This window comes from Phoca vitulina, unplaced genomic scaffold, assembly GCF_004348235.1.
Source record: "Phoca vitulina isolate PV1807 unplaced genomic scaffold, GSC_HSeal_1.0 scaffold52, whole genome shotgun sequence".
In the NCBI taxonomy this organism is placed as follows: domain Eukaryota; kingdom Metazoa; phylum Chordata; class Mammalia; order Carnivora; family Phocidae; genus Phoca; species Phoca vitulina.
In genome coordinates, this window is record NW_022589755.1 from 3,219,138 (window position 1) to 3,236,045 (window position 16,908).

At 61.1% G+C, this 16,908-nt stretch overlaps 4 protein-coding genes across 10 annotated transcripts in view; 2 read left to right on the plus strand and 2 right to left on the minus strand.

The window, feature by feature from the left end:
- The window catches only part of LOC116622339 (leukocyte immunoglobulin-like receptor subfamily B member 3), a 205,279-nt gene that overhangs the window by 50,765 nt on the left and 137,606 nt on the right, over positions 1–16,908 (minus strand).
- CDC42EP5 (CDC42 effector protein 5) lies at positions 829–6,001 on the plus strand. The gene is made up of 3 exons (XM_032388836.1): positions 829–1,041; positions 1,292–1,427; positions 4,778–6,001. The coding sequence occupies exon 3, from the start codon at positions 4,778–4,780 to the stop codon at positions 5,237–5,239; it is 462 nt and encodes a 153-aa protein (XP_032244727.1). The 5' UTR covers positions 829–1,041; positions 1,292–1,427; the 3' UTR covers positions 5,240–6,001.
- Positions 5,895–7,797, plus strand: LENG9 (leukocyte receptor cluster member 9). The gene has a single exon (XM_032388877.1). The coding sequence runs from the start codon at positions 5,895–5,897 to the stop codon at positions 7,773–7,775; it is 1,881 nt and encodes a 626-aa protein (XP_032244768.1). The 3' UTR covers positions 7,776–7,797.
- Positions 7,861–16,908, minus strand: part of LENG8 (leukocyte receptor cluster member 8) — an 11,981-nt gene continuing 2,933 nt past the window's right edge. For 4 of the 7 annotated variants that reach the window (XM_032388749.1, XM_032388748.1, XM_032388751.1 and 1 more), the window contains exons 4-15: positions 16,554–16,655; positions 15,723–15,833; positions 14,631–14,883; positions 14,272–14,413; positions 13,848–14,036; positions 13,176–13,454; positions 12,948–13,088; positions 12,548–12,833; positions 11,906–12,007; positions 11,760–11,828; positions 11,543–11,672; positions 7,861–11,459 (exon numbers count right to left, since the gene is read on the minus strand). In XM_032388749.1, coding sequence (XP_032244640.1) covers positions 10,837–11,459; positions 11,543–11,672; positions 11,760–11,828; positions 11,906–12,007; positions 12,548–12,833; positions 12,948–13,088; positions 13,176–13,454; positions 13,848–14,036; positions 14,272–14,413; positions 14,631–14,883; positions 15,723–15,833; positions 16,554–16,655 — 2,427 coding nt within the window. In that variant the 3' untranslated portion in view covers positions 7,861–10,836. The remainder of the gene's footprint in view (positions 11,460–11,542; positions 11,673–11,759; positions 11,829–11,905; positions 12,008–12,547; positions 12,834–12,947; positions 13,089–13,175; positions 13,455–13,847; positions 14,037–14,271; positions 14,414–14,630; positions 14,884–15,722; positions 15,834–16,553; positions 16,656–16,908) is intronic. The other 3 variants (XM_032388754.1, XM_032388752.1, XM_032388753.1) reach the window with 3 other exon arrangements.

Genomic DNA, 16,908 nt, shown 5'->3' on the forward strand with positions numbered 1-16,908 from the left:
CATGAGTCCCAGAGGGAACTTTCTAGTACCTGGATCTGACCTGCTATCCTGTCCCATACCCTGCCGGGTTCAGTACGCCAGTGTCCAGTGGCTTTTGAGCTGATCTCTCCAGGCAGAAAGAGCTCCCCTTTAGAGACCTTGGAGCCTCTGCTTCACCTGGCCTCCCCGCCTGCTCGGAGCTTTCTTCCTTCTCTCTTCTGCCCGAGAACCTGCCACTTCTTGGAGATTTCGTTCAAGCTGCACTTCCTTGTGATCTGTGAAACTGACTCTCTTCTGCAGCCCCACAGCCCCAGCCCCAGCTCACCCCTGAGCCAGCCTCCTCCCTGGGGACTCTGCTCTCCTCGCAAGGAAGGCCCTGCCTCACACTGGGGCGGATCTTCCCAACACTCGGATGTGCGACTCTTCTTGTCACCAAAAGGCACAAGCGCTCAGAGTCCTGTAATGACCTTCCTATGAGCAGCTCCAGGCAGGGATAGTCATCCAGGAAACTCCAAAGCAGGGTCAGAGTTGCCCTTGAAGACTACCTCCATCCTCCTGCGGACTCAGGGACCCAGTCTGTTTCATTCTCTCTCTTACACTGTCTCCCTCTGTCTCTCTCCCTTCCTCTCACCCGTCCTCCCTCTACACACACACATTCTCTCTCTCTCTCCTCCAACCGCTGCAATCTGGAAGAAATTACTCTTCTAAACAACCAGACTTCCCCAGCTTCAGGAAATTCCAAGCTGGGCAGGGGGAGGGGCCGGGCTGGGGGGCGCGCCCTGGCCATCCCCCACCCCTTCTGCGTGTCCTCTGTGCACACCCAGTCCGGGCCTCGTCCCGCCCCCACACTCTGCCCGGAGGCCTCAGCTTTTCCACCGCTGCTTTCGAGTCCTTTAAATCCTAGAGGCAAACTTTTGGGGGATAAGGAAGGCTTGGGAGGGGCCTGCGCCTTAACCCTCTCTGCCCCAGACGGACTGAGCTGGCCTGGTCGGTGACTCCGCGGCCCGTCTGGGTTCCTACCATGGCCCCCGAGAGGGGCTGACACTTCGGTCCCCGGTGCAGGTAAAGAAGAGGCCCGATGCCAGGACCTGCCAGGGGTGGGGCCCGGGCTCCTGGGTCTGAGGCCTGGACGCCAGGGCCTGAGGGAGGGGGGCTTGGGAACCTCTGACTCCTGGGTCTGAGGAGTAAGAAAGGTAGGAGGCAGGACTCCTGGGACCTGAGCGGGGGGGTGTCCTGAGGAAGCGGCACTGTCGACCTGGGCGCCTGGGTCCTGGACCCCCCTCCAGGTTCCGCATGATACTTCCTTTGCCAGGTGAGAACCGCCGGGAGGAAGAAGGAAGAAGGCGCGGGCCTGGGCCTCGGAGGCGGAGGTGGGCTCCGAACCAAGGAGGGGGGTCCCCCAGTCTAAGCCTGAGAGCGCGCCTGCCCCACTCAGCGAGGACCAAGAGGTAAGGGGCCGCGGGGAGCCGGGCCCCGGGGTCCCAGGTCAGGTCCGGAGGGACGCGGGACAGACGGGCAAAGGGACCGCGGGCGCTCAAGTCCGGGAGGCAGCCACGTGGCCCGAGGAAGTGCGGCGAGCCCACGGGCGGGGGTCTCCCCCTCCCGGGCCCGGCTCCGCCCGCCTCGCCGCCTCCCCCCAAAGCCGAGAACCGGTCGGGCCGGGTGTGGAGCGGGCGGTTATTTCCGTCTTGGCGGGGCTGGGGCCGGAGAGGACAGAGGTGAACCAGCTGTGCCCTCCACTCCCGCAGCTGGGGCGGAGGGAGGCAGGAGGAGGGCGGCTCCGCCGAGCCTCGAGTCGCAGGGCTAGGGCCCCTCGGGGTCCCGCCCTCGCTCCTGCACGCTCTGCCCCTTGCGCGTTTGTCACTAACAACAGCCCCTCTGTAGGAGCCCTGGCCGGCTGAGGGGGTTTTTTCCTAGCATGACCTCATTGCATCAAGCACACAACTCTGCTAGAGGGAGGTTAGAGCCCTCTAAGAGGACCCTGAGGTTCGAGTCACTCAGAAGTGGAGTGACTTGCCCGAGGCCCTCAGAGCTGGCAAGAAGAGGCCGCACTCAGAAACGATTTCTAACTCATTATTCTCTGTCTGGGATGGAAAAAAGGAAAGAAACGCAAACAAACATGGTCAGGGGTGTAGGAAATCCCTGGATATGGAAACATTGTTTCCATGGGGATGCACACCCACCCACCCTATCCAAGGGGGGCTATGAACAATAGGATATCATCTTTAGACTCTCATCAGGTTTAGACTCTGCCTGGTTTCCAAAACCAGCCCCCAACATTTATTGCTGTGTGACCCAGGGCAACTTACTCTACCTCTCTGTGCCTCAGCCACCACCTCTGTAAAGCTGAGTCGTTCTGAGGATTGAATGAGTTTGTTTATTTGAGTAACGCACTTAGGTCCCCTACCTGGCCCAGAATAAGTGCTTAGGACATACAACATCAGCATCGTGACTATACTTCGCAAGTACCCCTAGCAAACAGGCATGCTGACTTCCGTTTTTCAGTGGACTAAACTGAGGTTTAAGGTTGAGGAAGTGAGTTCCGGGTCCCACGGAAAGGAAATGGCAGGTGTGTTTGGCCAGGCACTGGAGAATGGCAGTGGCATTGTGGGGTTGGTGCCCTGGTAGGGCAACAGAAGGATGGGATGAGGGACCAACTAGGGTATGGGCAGGGAGAAGAGCCAAGTGGCAGAGAGCTGTCAGGGAGGGGTCAGTTCAAGAGGCAGCAGGCAGTGGAAGTGGTAAGTCTAGGCTCTGGGGTCCCACAGAACTGGCTTTGTGACCTTGGGCAAGCCACATACCCTCTCTGAGTGTGTCCTTCTCTGGGACATGGGAGAATGATCCCAGGTGGCCACTGAGCATTTTATTGAACTTTTGCTGTGTCCTGGGTGTTGCCAAGACTTTACTGGCAACATCCGACCAATCTTGCAAAGAGACTAGGAAGTGTTACAGGAACATCCTATATTCCTATGTTCCATTTTGGAGAGGAGGCAATGAAGTCAAAAAGGTTAAGTAGCTTGCCCAAAGCCACACACACACACACAGCCAGATGGAAACCTAGGCATTTGGCTGAGTTGTGTTCTTTTCACCTGCAACTCACTGCAGAGTAAGGCCGGGCACTGCTAGCAGGGGGAGAGGGTTGTTTTTTGTTTTTGATTTTTCTTTTTTTAAACTGTGGATTGAGATTTATTAATGAGCAGAGGTAAGCATTTAAAAAAAATAAAATAGATTAGAATTGAAAATATCTGAGTGCCTAGCATGTTGTAAGTCTTGTTTCATAAAATGTTTGTTTCCCTTGGGGGGGGTGTGGAGAGGAGAGGTGATTGCGTGTCACGTTGCCGTTAAAATATATTTATTCATCTAGGCTGAGGTCAGAGAAGTTTGAGAAACACTACAGAGGTGGTAAATCAAGACTGGTTTTCCCAGAGAAATAAATATAAAGTGTGTGTGTGTGTGTGTGTGTGTGTGTTGGGATAGGGTAAAGGGCGATCCTCAGAACACATCCAACTATAATTATTTTAAATCCTCTTAGCTTTAATTTTTCTCTGCATTATCAGTGATATTTCCCAGGGTGCTAGTTACTAAAAGAATAGTGCTGGCTGCTTTGACTTTTTCATAGGATTTTATCAAATCTTGATCTTGTTCTATAGTTATTTGAGGAAACATCCTCCCCTCCCCCCGCCCCCAGCACTAGCACTACTAATTAGCTGGTACTATTACAAATATAGTTGTCTTTAATTGAGATTTTCTATGTGCCCTGCAAGGAAGGTAGTGTTATTTTATCCATTTTACAGAGAGGAAACAGACATAGAGGAATCACTTAATTTATCCCAGTCATACAGTTGGCAAAGAAAGGGTGGGGCTTCAATTCAAACAGAAAGATTTTTTTTTATTATTATGATAACAGTGACTGTTAAAACAAAAGTACAAGGTCATCAAAGTCCTTCCCAGAAGTTCCATAAAAACAGCCAGGTTCCAGGATATAGGCAAATGTTGGCAATTTACCGTATTTACCATAGAAGCCAGAGCAGCCATGAGACAATCGCACACCGAGTTTATAGGGGACTAGCTGCCAGTTTCAAATTTATGCCACTCTTGCTATTTTTAGAGAAATAAATAGAAAAATTTGCAAAAAAAAAAATGCAAAAAAACCCCACATTATATTGTCCCTTTCAAAATCAAATAACTCGAATTATAAAATGTTGTACAAGTATATAGATGCCCAGGCCCACCCTGAACCTGAATTTGAGGTTTCAGGCAGACCTGCATTATGACTTGTGTGTGCCCTAGGCAAAGCTTGCATGCATACATATTTATTTATATTTTATAACTGTGTTGGTGTAAAGACAGACATAATCCACACATTTTAAAATAAGTTAAAACACTGTAACATTTTGGGGGGCCTCTAGAAGTGTGGTGGGCCCTAGGCACTTGGTGGACAAAGTCAGCCCTGTCTTCAGGGAAGGGGCCTCGGAGAAGCTGGTGTTTCCCTGCCAAGCTTAGGAGACACTTGGAAGAGTTGGTGAAGCGTGTTGCCTGTTGCCCGGCCGGTAGGAGGACTGGGATATTAGTTCTTAGTGGAATCAGCATGGCGCGCGGTGGTCACGGGCGGACCTAAATTGCAGTCTGTGACTTAGGGCCTCCGGAGACGCCGTTTCCCGCCACCATCTGCCGTCCTGTCGTTTGGGAGAGCATCCTCTGAACCGCTGTCTAGGCCCAGGGTGGGGACGTGGGCTGGGTCGGCCCCTCCGGGCGGAGGCGGCGCTGACCCGTCCCCACCCCGACCCCATCCCCGCAGATGCCGGTGCTGAAGCAGCTGGGCCCCGCGCAGCCCAAGAAGCGGCCTGAGCGCGGCGCCCTGTCCATCTCCGCGCCGCTCGGCGACTTCCGGCACACGCTGCACGTGGGGCGCGGCGGCGACGCCTTCGGGGACACTTCGTTCCTGAGCCGTCACGGCGGCGGGCCGCCTCCCGAGCCCCGGGCGCCGCCCGCCGGGGCCCCGCGCTCCGCGCCGCCGCCCGCCGTGCCGCAGCCCCCGCCGCCTGCCCTCCGCGCGCCCGCGCCCGCCGACCCGCTGCTGTCCTTCCACCTGGATTTGGGCCCCTCCATGCTGGACGCGGTGCTGGGCGTCATGGACGCGGAGCGCCCGGGGGCCGCTGCCGCCAAGCCCGATTTGGACCCCAGCTCCGGGGCACAGCACTCCAGGGCCCACTGCCGCCCCAACGCGGATCTCGAGCTGGACGACGTCATCGGCCTGTAGGCACCCCTGTTTCCGACGCGTTTGCCGTCCGGCATCCTACTTCTTTATACATAAACGGCTAAGGTCTTTGCCCCGAGTTCTGTCTCTTCACTTTGCACGTGGGAAGGGAAGACGGGGTGGAGGGGCAAGGGGGATCGGTGATGGGGTCCCGGCGCCTTTAAGGACCAGGTGTGTATCACCTGTAGCTCTTTCCCCGCAGAGACTGGACGAAGGTCGAGATCGGACGGTGGGCCTGGAGTGGTGGGATGTGGCCCCTTTAACTGCGGGGGGCGTGGTTACACGGTGCCCCTTTCAGGGGCGGTGTCCCAACGTGGCCGCTTCACAGCCACATTCATTCATCAATTTTGACAGAGCGCCTGGCCTGCCAGACCTGGCCCAAGGCCCGGCCTGACTTGCTCCCGGGGGCCCACTGACTCACTCTAGGGGGGCCCACCTAACTCGCTCCCGGGGGGGGGGGCTCGGCCTGACTCGCTCCAGGGGGCTGGCTAGATTCGCTCCCTGGGGCCGAGTGCAGTGGCTCCGGGAGCCTGACTCCCGGCCCGCGTATCCAGTGAACCCCTCGAGGCGAGCTGCCCTTACCCTGTGAGCGGCCGCGCCGGAAAGTGGTTGGGAAGAGGCAGGGTCCCGGTGGGGGAGTCACACCCCCCTCGGAAAGATGTGTCGGCCCGAGGGGGCCAGCGGCGTCCCAAGTCAGGGCTACCTAGTTTGCGCCCTGCTGGGGTACAGTTGTCCGGCCGAGGGCACGACCCACAAGGGGCGGGAGGGCGGGGCAGCACGTGGGGGCGGCCCAAAAGGGCGTGGTCGCACCTGTAAACCTTGTGGACCCGCGGTGGGGCGGGTCCGGGTCCTCGAGGGCACTGAGGGAGTCGGTCACCCCGCGGGCGGTGCCCAGCCTGTAAGCCCTTTGGACCGAGGAGGGCCACACACGCGCATGGGCCGCGCAGGCGCGGTCAGGCCCCCCGAGGACACCGTGCGCACGGAGCCGCCCGCCAGGCCGGTGATCGGAGGCCCCGCGAGCGCGCGTGCGCGGCTCCCAGGGCGGCGGGAGCGGGGCGCGGCCGGTGACGTCCTGGCGAGGCTCCCCCCGCACCCCGCTCCCATGGCGGCGGTCCCCGCGGCCGAGCCCGCGGCGCCGCCGGCCTGCCGCTTCTTCCTGGAGGGCCGCTGCCGCTTCGGCGCCCGCTGCCGCCAGCCCCACCCGGGGGCGCCGGCGCCGGCGCCGTCTCGGCGCGGGGCCGAGGCCGAGGCCGGGGCCAAGAAGCCGCCGCTGCGCACGGCCGCGGCCGTCATCCAGCGCATCCGCTGGGACCCGAGCCTCGACCCGGCCGACTTCTCGGTGGGCTACGCCGACCGCTTCCTAGGCGTGCGCGAGGAGCCTTTCGGCGCCTTCTGCTGGGACGAGCCGCTGGCGGCGCTTGGGCCCGGAGTCCTGGCCGTGCCGCAGCACCGGGTGCGCTACTTCCGCTTCCGCGGCCGCATCGTGTGGGACCGCGCCTCGCGCACCGACCTCGTCTTCGGCTCGGGCTCGGCGGCGGGCCGCGGGCCCACCATCCTGGACGCGCTGGGCGGCGGGGGCGCGCACGACGGATGTGAGGACACCCACGACGGCGGCGAGGACGCGCACGACAGGGAAGACGCGCATGGCGGCGGGGGCGCGCGCAGCGCTGAGGACGCCCACGGCGGCGGGGGCGCGCACGGAGGGGTGGCTGCCGCTCCCGCTCCCGCTGACACCGGAACCGGGCTGGAGGCCAGGGAGCGGCGCAGGGCCGAAGGCCAGGCTTCCCCGTGGACAGAACTGGAAAGGGTGCTGAAGCCGGCCGCCACGGGCAGGGCCACGGAGCCACACAGTGGGCCGGCACAGGCAGCGCCGGGACCAACCCCCGCACGAGGTTTTCCCGAGACGGAAGCAGAGTGGGGTCCTGGCGCCCGGCCCTCGGAAAGCAGAGGGACCGCTGGAGCCAGGGCCGCGGCGCCTCGCCAGCCCCGTCCCACGCATTTTGTGGCTCTCATGGTGACTGATCCCGGGCTGCAGGCGGGGGTGGCCAAGGCCCAGGAAGAGCTGGTTCGAGCCGCACCCTCGTGTGCTGCGTTCGTGGTACCCGCGGGGGCCCTACACCTGACACTAGCCCTCCTGAGGCTGACAGGCCCCGGGGAGGTAGCCGCCGCAGTCGGTGCGCTAAGACGCGCGCTCCTGGCCCCAGGAATTCAGGCACCCCCGCAGCTGAGCTTTAGGAGCCTGCTTCTCCTGGGGCAGCATGTGCTCTGTGCCCCCCCCTCCCCCTCCCTGGAAGATATGGCCCAAGTGCTGAGACAGAGGCTGGAAGCCGAGGGGCTCAGAGTAGTACAGCCCCTAGAGGGGCTACACCCCCACCTCACCCTAGCCAAAGTGCCCCACGGATCTCAAGTCGGCCTCCCGCAGCCTGGGTTCAGCCCAAGGCAGGAGCTGGGGAGCCAGACCCTAGGGGAAGTCTGGCTGTGCCGCATAGGCAGGACAGGGGACACCTACCAGCCTCTGGCTGAGCTGCCCCTGGGATGACGGTCCCCTCAGACCTCTGCAGGAGACCGCACTCAACCCCAAAGAACCTGGGAAGATCCAGGCCAAGCAGGAAGGGACAAAGTGCTCTCTCTCTCTCTCTCTTTAATTTTGGTTTCTCTCAAGCTTCCAAATGGTGCTCAGTGATCCAAGGAAAGAATGAAGGAAGGAGAAGGGAGGGGGAGAGGGAAGGGAGGGAAGCAGAGGAGGAACATCTGGAAAAAAAGCAGCCTGACAGTCCAGCTGTTTGCCAACTCATCGCACATCCTCCAGTTACATGGCAGAAGGGGGGGGGGGCAAAAAGAAAAAGGGGAGGAAGAAAAATAACTTAAATAAACACACACAAAAAGAAAAGAGAAGGAAACATGACGTGAGCTGGTGATCCATGAAGGCAAGGGAGGGAGGGTAACCGTTTTACCTGTGCTGAACCAAAGAAGGGTGGGGAGCAGGAGGAGGAGGGAGGGAAGGAAAAAAAAACAGAAGAAACACGGGGGTGGAGGGAGGAGGGACACGGAGACAACTTAATACAACTGCGGACGAGGCGGCCCGGCCGAGGTCCCGCGATGGCCTCCGGAGTCCTCAGTGCGCAGTGTCGGCGTGGACGTGGTGGCGGCTTGGCGGCGGCATTTCTGGCGTGGGGGGCTGAGGGCGGGGCACAGTCTCTACACAGCTCCCCTAGCCCCGAACACTGAGGCCCCGGAGGGCTGGGCAACAAGAGTCTGTGGTGAGGCGGGCAGGTGGCGGGTGGCGGGCTGCGGTGCTGGTGCCCCCGCCAGGGCGGGCACGGGCGGAGCGGCCTGTCTTCTTCTGGCCCCCCCGGCATGGGATGGGCCAGGGTGCCAGGTCGGTACCGGAGTACAAGCTCGAGAGAGAGAGAGAGAAAACACTGAGACAGCATTAGTGGGGGTGCCAGCTGGACACAGAGCAGCCTACAGACCACGCCCCCAACCCTCCGCTGTCCCACCCCCTCCTCCCCCAATCCCATCCCTCTGAGGCAAAAAATAAAAATGTAGAAAAAATCTCTGTACAGACTCCCCGGTACGAAAACGGGGACAGGGATGGTGGCTCTTCCTGGAGCCCACTCCCCACGAATTAATTTACAACCCAAGTCCATGGCTCAAAAACAAAATCGGCAAAGGTGGCGCTGGGGGGCCACGGCCCTGCCCCCACCCCGCCCCCATCCGCGCTGGTGCTCAGAAGGCTGACAGCTGCGCCAGGCTGAGGCGGCAGTCGACGCTGGCGTTGTCCGGGCCCGTGTATGCCAGGCCCAGGGGCTCTAGGAAGGCCCGGCAGGCGGCCTCGCCCTCGAAGGCCAGCTCGGCCTGCAGGTAGGAGACTGGCAGCGCAGGGCGGAAGCTACGGAGACAAGAGGAGAATGTGATGAGGCGGGCGGCGGGCAGGGGAGGGCCCCACGAGCAGGGAGTGGGTGCCCCCCCTTAGGGCACCCAAAGGGTTTCCTCAGCACGTTACCTGACCTCTCACCCCTCCCCACCCAGCCTCCCCACCTCCAGGGCTTGGGGGGGCCCGGGGTGGGGCTGCTGGCCCCAGCCCCGGCTGTGCCCCCCTTCACCCTCACTTACCTGTACGGGGGGACCAAGAAGAGGGGATGGGAGGGAAGGGCCCAGCTGGCTCTTCCGCTGCTCAAGGGCCTGAGCAGTCCCTCAGAAGAGGGCCCGCTGCGGCCCAAGGGCAGGGGGCCAGGCAGAGGGAGTGACCCGAGGGGATGGGGGTGGGCGTGGGTTGGCAGGTCTGACAGCTACTCTGGGGGACCCACCCTGGCTGTGCCCCCTGCCTGGGTCAAAGCGCCTCAGGAACGCCAGCACAGGGTCAGCCAACGCCTGTTACACGCCGGCAACAGTCACTTGCAGTTGCTAAGAAGACTCGGCGTGTGCTGGGGACTGGCTGTTAACCTGCTGAATTCTCTCCCAGAAACCGCGTCACCCTGCCCTTTAGAAACAGGCGCTGAGGGAACCGAGCCCCACAGGCAAAGCCACCTGGCCAGCATCACACAGGGAGGATGCCGCACAAAGGACGTGCCCCAGTCCTGCCTCAAGCCCGCGCTCCATCACAGCTCTGGACATCCATGGGAGCACGAGAGCGCCTATTTCTCCCCACAAGGGAGCTGGCCTCCTGGCCACCCTGCAAAACCCTGTTCTGGGGGCTCTGGGAGGGAGGGGCTCGTCTGCTAAGGAGGGGGGGAATGAGAGCGGGTGGCCAGTGTAGGCCAAGGCCCCTCCTACAAGGCACCTTCACGGCGGTGGCCCCAACCAAGACCCAGCACATATGAACTAACCACAGCAGTGACCGGCCCACATGACACCCCCGGGAGCCACACAGAAGCTTGGGAGCTGCTATCCTGCTGCGGAGGGCAGACTCCGGGACAGCCCACGGGGCCTTTAGACAGCCCACCTCCCCGTCACTCCCAGGTAGATAACCAGGTCCTGTGCATCCTGTCGCCTTCATGTTTCTGTCCCACATCCTTGTCTACTTCTGCGGCTCCTGCCCTGGCTCAGCCTCTGCCTTAAATCTGGACCCAAACCGGATCCTGGAGTGTGTTTCCTAACTTCAGTGTGACTGTCCCTCCCCAGTCCAACACCATTCCTGTGGCTCCTAAGCTAACTGATGTGGGCCCTTGGACCTACCAACCTCTGACTGAGGATTCTCAACCTTGGCAAGACCGACACTGGGGCCGATTCCCTGTTGGGCGTCCTGGGCCCTGCAGGAGGCTGAGCAGCATCCCTAGCCTCTACCCACTGGACACCAGGAGCAACCCCTACTAGTGCCAACAAAAGAGGTCACCTGACATCTCCTTACGTCACTAAGGGGCATCTCCCCCCGGCAGAACCACAAGTTGCCCACCACGCACGCGCACGCAGCACAGGGAACAACTAACGTACAGAGAGCTTACTCTTTTTACGCACAGTCCCTGATCTAGCTTGTGCCCGCATCACACCTGCCTCCCTACATGTTTTCTGTCCTCTGAAAGTAGCTCGAGTTGGAATGGGGTCTTAGTCCCGTTAGATCAGAAGCTACCAAGAGCACAGCCATCTTTCCTAGTTTGTCTCTACCGAGTGGGACTCAGTGTCAGGAGAGCCGTGAAAGGTGAACAGAGACCGAGGAAGGAAACCAAGAGCCCAGAGCAAGAAAACAAACCAGGGTCCAGGGTGACGCGAGCAGGAGAAATAGACACTCGGGGGTGGAGAGGGAACCCTGGAGCAGCGAGACAGAATGGGGAAGAAGGGAGATGCAGAGGCAGGCCTAGGGAGACAGAGAGCCAACAGTGGGAAGGGAAGCAGGAGGGGCTGGGGAGCAGGGTATGTGTAGAAAGAAGACATGGGGACAGAGGACCAGTGTCCAGGGCACGGGAGCTGGAAGCCGGACAGCCCACGAGTGTGCAGAGGGAGGAAGGAAGTGGGGAAGGAAGGCAGCGGCGGGGCCGGCAGAGCAGAGGGGGCAGGGGAGAACCCAGCTTCACATACGTTTTGATCATCGCCTTGAGGGCAGCTTTGCGCTCCCGGTCTGCAAACTTGTCCACCAGGTACCCAGACATGCAGGGCGCATGACAGTAGAGCCGGAAGAAGCGGTGGTAGTTGCCCAGAGCCCAGGCCGCCCTCAGTGCCAAGGCGTGAGCCACACAGGGGTCTGCCTTCAGTTCCCGAGTCAGGTACGCCAGCTCCGTGGTGATGTCTGCAGTCCGAGACAGAAGAGGATCAGTAGCGCCCAACCCCGGGGGCCTGGGGCCACCCCGTCCCGCAGGCAGCCTCTCTCACCTCCTGAGTTCTTGGTGAAGATGTAGTAGAGGACGCGGTAAGCAGTGAACTCGCCCACGTTGCCTGGCAGGTTCTCGGCGTACAGCGACTTGAGCTGCGTCTGGCACTGGTTGAACTCCTCATGGTCGCCCTGGAGCCCGGGGCACGGAGAAAGAGACCGTGAGGCCGGGACAGGGAGCCCAGGAAGAACCCGAAAGGGCCTCAGCACTGCACTCACCTTCTCTAAGGCGATGCGGGCGTGCGTCTCGTACACCTCCACCGTGAACTCCGTCCGCACACCTTGCACCTGGAACGGCAGGAGAGCAGTGAGGCCACCGCAGGGCGGGGCTCTCCCACCACAGGCCCTCCCAGCAGCCCCCTCACCGTCAGGTCCTGCCGAATCGACTTCATCTGCTCGCAGGCAAAGGCGTAGTCTTGTTTCTCTTTCCAGTGGGACTTAACCATACACAGAGACTTTTTCAAAACCTGGGAAGGAAACCAAACGATGGCTCAGAAAAATTTCAGCAGGATGAGTGAAGCCATCGCTAAAACCCACCACACCTCCCCCAACTCAGTATTCTAAAATGAAGGCGGCAACATCAGACTCGTTTAATAACTTACTACCGACTTTAAAAAGAACCCAACACGTTTGGCAAGAGTAACCACTCCCGACCTCAGCTGCCCACGTCAGCGTGTCCCCTGGGACGGAACATGAACCATGCCGCTGCTGCGGCCTCAGCAGAGGACACGGGGGCCTGATCGTCCCCGCCTCAGGCAAGCTGGCCTGGGAAGGCCGCTTCCTGAGGAGACGGAGGCTCAGAGCAAGTCTCCCGATGAGGCCACACGACCCGGACTTAGTCTTCAAAACACAAGTTCTGCCCTCAAGTCACCTCTCAGAGAGCTCCCAGGCCCCTGCTGCCGCACCACGGCCTCGGGTGCGGTCTCTGCCATCCTCCCCGTGTGGTCGCCACGGCCCCGTGCTAGCAGTCGCCCCGCAGGGAGGCCCTGCCCATCCCAGGCACTTACTGCCACAGGGCGCACAGTGGATGGGTCGGGGGCGCAGGTGAGACGCAGGTAGTGCTTGGTGACGTCAGGGCAGGTGCCCACGATCTGGAGTTCCTGCCAGTCGGGGTCAGCACCGCTGCTCTCCAGGCTGCCCATCTGCAGCACCAGGGGCTCGAGGCGCAGGCGGCGGGAATGTCCGTGCTGGAAGCGGGCCGCCCGCTTCTGCTTCTTCAGCTCACGCTCAGGGTCCTCACACTCTAGTGCGGCCATCTTTTTGCGGCTGCGCTTGGTGGGACCAAGATCGTGCCTGAAAAAGGAAGTCAGGGGTGAACAAGACAGATGTCACAGCCTGCCCCTCGCACTGCGCCCCAAGAACCCCGATCTCAGCCCCACCCCCCTGGCCACCGGCCCAGAGTCTCACCTCTTCCCACGCTGTGCCCTGCCTCGGCCCCGGTCCATGTGGGCCCCCCGACCTCCTCGGCCCTTCGCGGGGGGGTTCCTGCGACCCACAGGGTGACACTCATTCCCTGAGTAAGAACTGTCTGAATCCGAGTGGGAGTCACTGCACAGAAGCAGCAGGGAGGTAAGGCCTGAAGCGGCCCCTCCCCCCACACCCCTCCCCCCACCCCCAGGCCGCCAGTCCCCGTACCTGCGGCGGAAGTGGCGAGTGGGGGACCGGGAGGAGGAACGGGAGCGGGAGTCCGTGCTGGAGGAAGAGCTGTTGTCCTTCATGAAGACATTGCGGTTGCCAAACTTGGCGAAGCTGCTGCCCCGGGCTCGGCCAGCACCCCCAGCCCCTGGTGTCCCTCGCTGGGACTGGGCACCCCCGCCCCTTGTCGCTGAGCCTGCCCCCCTGGGAGGATGAAGGCTGCTAGGGGCCTCCCACCGCTTCTTCTTGGGGCTCTCAGCCACAGGCTCCCGAGTCAGCCTGAGGATATAGCAGGGCAGGGCATCACCAACCCAGCGCCCCCACCATCCCCAACATCTGCCAGCCGCCCCAGGAACACACAGCCTCAGGCAGGAAAGGAACTTACCCAGGCGACTCAGCTAATACACTGCAAAAGTGGGAGGCAAACCCAACGTTTTCTGTCTAGAGAGTGCTCTTCGCAGCTGAATACTGTGCACTCGCCAGCCTTCACGGCCTGCACCCCACCCCAGGACTGCACCCCCAGGCAGCGCCTGGACCTCCGCTCTACCCTCCTGGCCTTCCCCCCGGGAGCTAACTTTCCCGCTCATTCTCGGGGCTTCAGGTACCTAAGTCTGTAGGTCTCCACTTCAGCACCCAGAATCGCCCTCCTCCCCATCCCCAGCCTGGACTAACCCTGGCAGGGGCTCCCGGCTCCAGTCAATGGTGTAGGCCGAACCGTCCTGCAGCCGGGCCTGCAGCAGCTCCTTGAGCAGCTTCTCCGTCCGGTCCTTGTCCTCCTCCGATTCGCAGGCAGTGAAGCAGCGCTCCACATACTCCTTCATGTCCTGTGGCCAATCGTCGGGCTTCCCGGACAGGCTCCCCCTAGGAAGGGCACATGTGGGACTCAGCCGGCAGAAAAGCCCGTCATCACTACCGCTCACAGAGCAGACACGCGCCGGACACAACTCGAGCGTCTTCTTTCTCCCCCTCGTTTCGTGTCCACAGCAACCCTGACGGAGGGACCCCTCCCCATTCTGGAGGAGCAGACTGAGGCTCGGGGTGCAGGCTGACTGCACAGGCAAGGGGGCTGGGACAAGAGCAAGGGGGCGGCCATCACCTGTGGTTCTGGGCTTTCTCGGGGTTGGGCTGGGGGCCGAAGCTGCCGTGCTGGCCCTCTGAGGGGGAGCTGAAGCTCTGGCTGGTGACAGCAAAGGGCCGTTTCTGGATGTTGAACTTGAGACCACCAGTCCCAGGGGCTGCTGTGAGAGCCGCAAAAGCTGGGGTTAGACCTTACCCTGGCCCACCTCAGGCTGCCCTATCCCCAGGAACGGGAGACGCCAAGCTCCAGCAAAGGGCTCCAGGACAGGTGCACCCTAAGCCTGGGGATGACCACAATATCCAGAAGCGCCCCACGCTTGGCTCTGTAAGGTCCAGCCCCCACGCCCTCCCTTCTTCCCAAGTCCACCGCCAACTTACGCTTCATCCGGTTCCACAGCTGTTGGCCCTTCTTGGGCTTGGCAGGCTCGGAGTAGGCGTGTGGCCCATAGGCCTGGCCCGAGGCGGGCCCTGCTTGGCTGTGCTGTGTGGCTGGGGCTGTTCCAGGCTGGGGGCCGCTGTTCAGAGTATGAGCCCCATGCGGGGGGTTGGAGGGCTGAGGGGGCTGGGCTGCCGGCAGCTGCTGAGGGGGGGCCTGGTAGGACATGCTTTCTTCCATGCCAGGGACTGGGGGCTGGTGGAGGAAGCAGGTGCTGAGGACAGGAGTAGAGCTCCCTGTGCTGGCCCTCACACTGTCCTCACGATCACGGCACCACTTAGCTCCCAACCCCACACCTCATTGCCCTGGGCGCTCAGAGCGACTCCCTGAGGAACGGAGAGTTACTGCCCACACTCTTCACAGCTGAGAGGACGCCGGCTCAGACCCTGAGCTGCTCTCCCATGGCCCCCAGCTGCCGAGCGGCAGCAGTGGGCATTAAACCCTGCCGTCCACCTCCTAGGGAGTGCCGCCCCGACAGTGCACCCACCCGGGATTACTGTCTGAGCACATCGTGAGTGCCAATCGAGACCCACACGTGATTAACACGTTCTCAGGGGCCCTGTGAAGTGATGATCCTTCCCACTTGACCGGACTGGCTGAGATGCAGAGAGATCACATGACTTGTAATGACACCACTTGATGGGAAGCTGGGATCCCAGCCCAGATCTATCCACCTTCCCTGCACCAGCTCCACACTCCTCCACACAGCACGCTAAGTGCAAGGCCAGACTGCATGTGTGATGGTGCATGTATGTGTGCACGTGCTGGGGGAAAACTCAGAAGACAGGCTGCCACGCTGCAAACCGCTCCCACCGTCACCCCAACGCCGAGCCCCCAGGCCTTGCCCAAGTCCTAAGCCCATCCTGGTTTCAAAAACCATGCTTTGCCCTCCTCGTTATCAGATCAAGAGTTGCTTGGCAGGACAGAAGCCAGGGAGTGGGCAGCTTAAAAAATGCAGGCATCCCCACTGCCCGCCCACTCACAAACACTACATTCCCCTTCTTGAACATGCCAGAGCTGGGTGGGGGCGTTACCTGGTTCAGAGCCCCCTGGTGCTGGGGTGCCGAGGGCTGCTGGGGTGTGGCGGAGCCGTACGAGCTGGCCATGCCATACTGGGAGGGAGAACCGTAGCTCTGGTACATGCTCTGCCAAAGGCACAGAAACAAGGGTCGGTGGAGGCCCAATCCCCTCCCCCTTCTCCTGCCTGCTCAGGAGCCGTACATAACCTGTGATGCTCCACTTCCCCCTTACCCCTTTCTATTTCTCTCCACTGCGTAAATGCCCCAAATTCTCTTGCGTTAAAAACAACTAAAATACAACGGAAACCTCTATCGATTCCATTCTCTATTTAACAAATACTTATACTAAGCACCAAGTTTCCTAACCCCCACAACAGAACCAAAAATAAAACATGAAAATCCATGCGCTAATGAAGTCTACACTCAAACTGTGCACAGTTGCGGACAGATACAGAGCGGGTCGGGCAGTAAGCTCCGTGAAAGCAAGCCGGGGTGCGGCAGAACACTGCTCTAACTAATCCCGTCGGTCAGAGAAAAGGGCTCCGAGGCATGACCTGGGAACCCTCTGCAAGGTGGGGGCGCGGAGAGACGGGGGACGGGGGGAAGGGAGCTACAGCAGCGCACAGGGGGACGTCGCAGGGGAGAGGAGTGGCCAACAGCAGAGAAGGCAGGACTTGGGACCTGGGAAGGGCTCTCAGCCGGACCACGGGGGCAGTGTGCTAGTGGAAAGAGTTTCGGAAGCTGCACTGCCGTCTTCAAGCCCTCCCCTGGCCGCTGGAACCCGCCCGCCAGCTCCCACTTCCAGCACCCGGCCTCCCGCCGGTCCCTGCAGGGCTGGGCGCTCACCATGGGGTAGTAGTAGCTGTACGGGTAGGCGTAGCTGTACTGCTGGTACCACTGGTAATACTGCTGCTGCTGCAGGGCCGAGGCCTCCGCCTGAGCCACGTACTGCGGGGGGAGAGACACGTGTGCCGTGAGCACGGTGCTGTGGCCCCTGCTGAGGCACGTACGGCGGGGGGGGGGAGACACGTGTGCCGTGAGCACGGTGCCGTGGCCCCCACTGAGCCACGTACTGCAGAGAGACACGTGTGCTGTCAGCACAGTGCCACGGCCCCCGCCTGAGCCACGTACTGCAGAGACACGTGTGCTGTCAACACGGTGCCGTGGCCCCCGCCTGAGCCACGTACTGCAGAGAGACACA

Coding starts and splice junctions, on each gene's coding strand:
- CDC42EP5 (XM_032388836.1), top strand. CDS start 4,778: ATGCCGGTGCTGAAGCAGCTGGGCCCCGCGCAGCCCAAGAAGCGGCCT.
- LENG9 (XM_032388877.1), top strand. CDS start 5,895: ATGTGTCGGCCCGAGGGGGCCAGCGGCGTCCCAAGTCAGGGCTACCTA.